The 7,008-nt window shown below is 43.4% G+C and overlaps 1 protein-coding gene across 1 annotated transcript in view; it reads right to left on the reverse strand.

The window, feature by feature from the left end:
- Positions 1 to 408: 408 nt before the first annotated feature.
- The window catches only part of LOC307245800 (ras-related protein Rab-37-like), a gene marked incomplete at both ends in the record, with an annotated part of 8,539 nt that continues 1,939 nt past the window's right edge, over positions 409 to 7,008 (reverse strand). Inside the window, 8 exons of the mRNA XM_080021478.1 lie at positions 409 to 517; positions 2,307 to 2,383; positions 2,470 to 2,526; positions 2,867 to 2,932; positions 3,258 to 3,310; positions 3,393 to 3,459; positions 3,549 to 3,590; positions 3,707 to 3,817. Of these exons, the coding sequence (XP_079877604.1) occupies positions 409 to 517; positions 2,307 to 2,383; positions 2,470 to 2,526; positions 2,867 to 2,932; positions 3,258 to 3,310; positions 3,393 to 3,459; positions 3,549 to 3,590; positions 3,707 to 3,817 (582 nt within the window). The remainder of the gene's footprint in view (positions 518 to 2,306; positions 2,384 to 2,469; positions 2,527 to 2,866; positions 2,933 to 3,257; positions 3,311 to 3,392; positions 3,460 to 3,548; positions 3,591 to 3,706; positions 3,818 to 7,008) is intronic.

Here is a 7,008-nt window from a genome sequence, read left to right on the forward strand (position 1 = left end):
CCTCGGTGTCAGATGACACTGGGTGGCATCGGTCCGTCCTTAGGATTTCATTTTGTAAACATCTTCCACTCTTGTCAAGTCGTGCGACGTGTAAGCCTGGAAACGTCCACGTGTCCCGTCGACTTTAGTTTTGGAATAACCTTTTTTTCAATGAGCTCGGCGAACAGACTGTCCTGTCTTTGGGGGCTGCGGGGAGGCGTGTCTCCTCCCCTCCGTGGTCGTTCCTTTCACTTTCCTCCAGAGCACGGGAGAGAGAGAGAGAGAGAGAGAGAGAGAGAGAGAGAGAGAGAGAGAGAGAGACGGGAGGATCAGGGTGAAGGCGGGGCGGCGTCGAAGGGGAAGAAGAGGAGAAGCGAGGAGGAGGAGGAGGAGGAAGAGGAGGGGTTGTGGCGGAGGAGAGGAGGTTTTTCAGAAGGTGCTGCAGCAGCCGGTCTTCTCCTTCTGCGCCTCGATGTACTCGTGGATCTGGAAGCTGGGTACCTCTCCGGGGTGCTGCACCACCCGGTGCTTCAGCTCCCTGATGGAGGGATGGAGAGAGAGAGAGAGAGAGGGGGAGGTTGGATGATGGAAAAATCAATGCACCAAACTCATGTGGATAATTATTATTTAGGTTTACTCTTTATTTTTAAACTTGTATTCTTTATTTTAAATTTGTTAAATGTATTTCTATTGTTTATTGTCTGTCATTAGGTATATTGTATATGACCAGATTTCTTTAATGTTTATCGCTTATTTGTACGTTTATTTTCAGGTATACTATTGTTCATTTTAGATTTATTGTATATTGCCACTTTTTTCTTGTTATAGTTGTTTGTATTTTTGTTGCTTTTCGTCAACTCTTAGGTTTACACTTATTGTTTACTGTTTATCATTAGGTTGTTGTGAGAGCCAATTCCATATATTATTTTTTATTGTTCATCGCCTTTTTTCTATCTTCAAGTTAATCGTTAGCCTGTATTTTGCCAATTTTTCCAGGTAATCCTATCTATCTATCTATCTATCTATCTATCTATCTATCTATCTATCTATCTATCTATCTATCTATCTATCTATCTATCTATCTATCTATCTATCTATCTATCTATCTATCTATCTATCTATCTATCTATCTATCTAAGATCTCTCCAAGACTTGGAGCATCCCTCTCTCATTTCTCAGATTTTAAAGACCCTGCCATGCTTTGCTAAAAAGAAGACTCCGCCCTTTTCCATACCCGCTCTGTAGGTTGAAGGAGGTGTATGGGAGAGTTTAAACATTTGGTATATTTTGAACTTCACATACAGGTGGTCTTATCACATACACACACACACACACACACACACACACACACACACACACCACCATCACCTGCTTTGAACACACCCCAAACACCCTCCTGATTACACCCCTCTCCATTTCTCATTTACTGCCATAACTATGACAGGAGGAGGCCATGTGCCTTTTGTTTTCCATGTACATGCTGTTGTTTGGTTCTATGTTTATGTTTTTCCATGTACATGCTGTTGTTTGGTTCTATGTTTATGTTTTTCCATGTACATGCTGTTGTTTGGTACTATGTTTATGTTTTTCCATGTACATGCTGTTGTTTGTTTCTATGTTTATGGTTTTCCATGTACATGCTGTTTGGTTCCATGTTTATGTTTTTCCATGTACATGCTGTTGTTTGGTTCTATGTTTATGTTTTTCCATGTACATGCTGTTGTTTGTTTCTATGTTTATGTTTTTCCATGTACATGCTGTTTGGTTCTATGTTTATGTTTTTCCATGTAAATGCTGTTGTTTGTTTCTATGTTTATGTTTTTCCATGTACATGCTGTTTGGTTCTATGTTTATGTTTTTCCATGTAAATGCTGTTGTTTGTTTCTATGTTTATGGTTTTCCATGTACATGCTGTTTGGTTCCATGTTTATGTTTTTCCATGTACATGTTGTTTGGTTCTATGTTTATTTGTCTCACCGTGGTGATTCTCCCCCTCTTGTAATAGTGATCAGTTGTTAAAAGACCAAAACATGGTAAAATAGTTCTCCAAAGAGGGGGATTGGTAGCGATTCTGTGTAACAAAAAAGCCGTGCTCTTGTCATCCTACAGGTCCTTCCACAGGACAGAGTTATCGCAGAGGTTTTTAATGATTTAAGAATTAATAAAGAGTTGCATTGCAGGTTGAGAAGTTCAACTCCACTTGCAGACTAACTCTGTCCTAGATGCAATGGAACAAATACTCTGTGTTGTATGCCCAGCAGGCTGACAGCACAGGTTAAAAACAAATAATAACAATAATAATAAAGCGACATTAGAAGGAAACACACTTGGCCACTGCAGTGAAAGCCAGCTCCACGTTGACCCCGGTCTTGGCGCTGGTCTCCATGAACGGGACGGAATACTCCTGTTGGGGAACACAGCAGCCCAGTGACGCTTGTAAAGATCTGGTGGAATATAGTAACGTGGTTCATGAAAATCAAAGTTACTTACCCTAGCCAGCTTTTCCCCTTCGTCTCTCTTGATTACCCTTTCACTGGCCATGTCAGCCTGTGCAGAGAGATTCAAAACATTACCCGGAGATCACATATCACGCCGTCGGGCTGGATTGTGATCTGGGCGACACTTCATTTCCACACAACCTTATTAGCAGCTGGAAATAGAGAGTGCTTAACTGTCCGCGGTGGAACCCGCTGTTACCGAGGGAGTATTACAAGATAAGTGCTCACGAACAGAAGTGGAAGAAAGACGTGGAATAAATTAATTTTTTTGTATTACAAAACCAAAAAAAAGAAACTGAAGTAGGCGGGCGAACGGTTTTCCGGTTTCTACTATTCTTGTACTCGTCTTGGACTCCACTCCAAGCGCTCTCCATTGACTCCTTCCTCACCTTGTTGCCCAGCAACATGATGACTACGTCCCTCTGTGCATACTCATGGATCTCTGTTAGCCAGGCCTAAGGAGAGAGAGAGAGAGAGAGGGAGAGAGAGAGAGAGAGAGAGAGAGAGAGAGAGAGAGAGAGAGACAAACAGACAGAGAGAGAGGGAGGGAGAGAGAGAGAAAGACAGAGAGAGAGAGAGAGAGAGAGACAGACAGACAGACAGACAGACAGACAAACAAAGAGAGAGAGAGAGAGGGAGGGGGATATAGATAAATCCACGCAGAATCAAAGATTGATCATCAGAATTCAATGTGGTTCTTGGTTCTTTTCCCTTGGCCTTTCAATTGTTTGGATGTCTTATTTTGAAGCTCGTCCCCCACCCTTCCCCTCCTACACTTACCCGAATGTTATCAAAGGATGTTTTGCTGGTGATGTCGTACAAAAGGAGTAAGGCTGGTGAGGAGGAACAGACAGGAGGGATTAATGAGCAGACGGTGGCAGTGGCAGGCAGCGTGCCGTGCTGCGGCGCCCTCACCTTGTGCATCCCTGTAGTACGCGTGTGTCACACTCCTGAACCTCTCTTGACCCGCCGTGTCCCAAATCTGCAAGCAGGGAAAGCTTCACCCCCTCCAATATAATAGATCAATCATTTCACAAGGCAGCCTTTTGAAATCAATAATCACGCACTGACCTGTAGTTTGACCTTCACATTGTCCACAACCACCTCTTTATTCTGAGAAGAGCAGGGATAGTATTAAGGGCCACTATAAGTACACACAGTGCAGGCATTCACTCATTTTTACGAGGTCGGACACGGAGGGCCCCCCCGCAAGCCAACGACCGACGTACCGTGAAGCCGATGCCGACGGTGGCGGAGAAGGAGCCGGGGATGAACTTGCCCTGGTCGAACTGCACCAGCAGGGACGTCTTTCCCACGCCGCTGTCCCCAACCAGGATGGTCTGCAAGAACACACACACAGAAACACACTCAAAACACAGATGGATGCAAGCGCTCATTTGCGCACGCACACACACACACACACACACGCTCATAAATACACACAAATAAATACACTATAAAAACAAAGGACACTGCCTTTAAGTTAAATAAGTATATGAATGGGAATTATATGAACTGCACATTATTATGTTTGGCTGTTATTTCCCTGAGCATTGCAATGATTTCGATTCGAACTTAAATGGACTCGTTTTACGTGAGCAACTCCACTCTTTTAGGTTGTACACGCAAGGTGATGGTTTCGCTCGGTTTCAGGCTACAAAAGGAAAAGGGAAAAAAAAGATTTGGAAAAAGTCAGAGAGTTCCACATTCAGGCGACCTTATAAAACCCCTCACCCACTCGTCAGGGGGAAACAAATAAAATACTAAAAAAGCTCTTTCAACGGAATGGAAAAATATGGAAAGTGGCAAAAGATCCAGTTTCAAAGCAGAAAGGTGACTTTTACTTGTTGTAAATTGGGGTGCCCGAATAATGCAAACACCTGCTAACGCATACGGTACAGTTACATAACTGAAAATCGTGAGTCAGCGATGCATCTGCGTCAACGCTGGTATCTGAGGTAAAGATCCGGACAATGGACGACGCAGTGACGGATCATGAGTCAAAAGCTCCTCGATGGGGGCCGTTAGACAGCGTCGCCAGGAGGACGGTGCGTTTCATGCTTCCAGCCACCCGGCGTGCGGAAGCGCGGTCCCACGCCCGCCTCCGTGCTTGTCAATGGGAGAAAAGTAAAACTCAACTGAGTCACTGCATGAGTGGCATTTGGCCTTTCCATTTTCAGCCTTATTTTTAGCCTCTGTTGCACACGCATTACTTTTTATGGGGGGGGGAAACGTGTCGGGATGGAACTTTTCATCCTAAAAAATATACTCAGGGTCCAATTCCATAGTTAATAATTACCAGTAAATAACACGTTTTTTTCATGAATATGATAAAGAATTGATTTAAAATGTGTTTTCTCGATCTATTATCAGTGATGGAGTGGATAGGTTACTCTTGACAGACCCCATCAAACATGACAAAACATCAAATTATGCGGAGTGCAAGTGAGCGCACAGGAGACTGACGATCATATTATTACGTCTGTGGTTAGATCGTAAGATGAAACAGACGCAACTTTAACTGTAACTCGATTTGGTGTCGGGCGAATAGCAGCAGCAGCAGCAGCATTATTCAAAGGTTGGGGATGGAAATAGAGTGGTGAGGTTACACAGACCTACAGAGATTCATTTGATTTCGTTTTCGGCAGCTTCCGCATTGTAGCATCTACGTGATCCGTAAAATGGCGATAGCGGGATCTGAAGAATTGTGGTATAGGATCTTATCTGTGGGATGGAACAGACAAGCTATATCTGTGAATCCCTCAAAGGGCAGGGAGCAGATTCAGCGGGGGCTGTTGGGAAGAAACGTTGTGCTTCTCTATTCATACTGCTTGAGGCTTCTCCACTCAACAAACTAATGAATGTGCTTTGCAAGACACGTTGCAATTTAAGGGAATTGCTAATAACATTTCTGCAGAAAATCAATTCAGTCTCATTGCATCTGATGACATCACAGGAGCATGTTACCCAGGCGGTTCTAGGTTCTAGAAGTGGGAGAGGGAGCGATAATATTAACCTTACATACATTAAGAAAGGCCCTTACTATCCAGCGCACGTGTGCATTGTGCTATAACCATGGTAACAGAGTTTGGATGGGGGTAATGCCACCCCTGGAGAAAAGGGATGCAATCAGATGGAAGTAGAATCCATTAGATTCAACTTATTGTCCTTGCACAGAGTACAAGTACTGAGGCAACGAAATGCATTTCTCTCTGCATTTTACCATCCTAGCAACTGACGTATCCAGGAGCAGTGGGCTGACATATAGCGGTGCCTGGAGCAGTGAGGGGGGTTAAGTGTCTTGCTCAAAGGCACATCAGCACGCTACCAGGAGGGGCCGGGGATTGAACCAGCAAATTCTCCGATGACTGCCCCCCTATGCACGCCCCTTGCAGATGTTAGGAATTCAGAATGAGAGAATCCATTCAAAGAATTCGAGAATGAGAGCGAGAGAGAGAGAGAGAGAGAGAGAGAGAGAGAAAGAGAGAGCAGTACAGTATTCGATTTTATTGTTCTCCAGGGAATGGAGTCCTACTTCCGCACTGTCTATCTGAGTCTAGTTCAGTAAAGGACTTTGTTTATTTGGTTATTTCAATATATTCACTGATTTCCTAGAAACCAATGTTGTCATTAAAGAAAATAATGATCATCAGAAATGTTCACTTCATGGTATAGGTCTATAAAACTTGATACAAAAACACATACAGGTTTGATCCTGCCACCGATTCAGTCTGATTTTAAAGGAAAGTTCAGATAATTGTCTTTATTTTCTCTACATCGAGATACTCTCAATACCTGTTGGACCATCTGTACAAATAATTGCCGATTGACTCATCTCCCAAAGTTGTCAAGTACAGTTTCACTTTTTTTCTCAATTAACCAAGATTCCTTTGACGCAGTTGCAAATACTTTGCACTGATGATTCATCAGAGTTTTACACCCATCCAAGTGTTGGAAATGAGTGGGCTGGTGAAGCAAACAGGGGCCAGCTTCATTTAGCTCGAAAATCCTTTCAACACAATACGCGGCAGTGCATCGTATACTGCAAGGCAAGAGGAAAGGTTGTTTTTGTTTTTTTCCGTTTTTTTATACTGGGATTATATTCTCTGTGGGTGTTAATGACGAACCGACACTCCCACTACACGTGAAGAATCACTTCTTTAACCCCCGGGGCCAACAAGAAATGCAATTTTGGCAACTTCTTCCAAATTTGGATACGCAGTGGAGGCAGAGGCAGAAAATCTGGGTTCAAAAAGTAAAATACCATTCCGGGATTTTGAGTCAACCAATTCGCTTATCAGCATCAACCCGGGGGCCCGACTGCTGAGCGAATCATCTGGATCGGTGCACTGCTGTAGCAAAAGCTTGGCAGGATTTTTACTTTTTATATCTGGAATTTTCCACCTCTGTCTGGTGGACAACTGGGAAGGCTAGGTTAAGGTGCATCGGGATTGACCAATAACTTCAAGGGGGCAGTAGATTTATAAGGATGGATATAAAAATCTATCAATGCCTTTAATATGCAAACCCA

The sequence above is a fragment of the Zeus faber genome (assembly GCF_960531495.2).
Source record: "Zeus faber genome assembly, chromosome: 20".
NCBI lineage: Eukaryota > Metazoa > Chordata > Actinopteri > Zeiformes > Zeidae > Zeus > Zeus faber.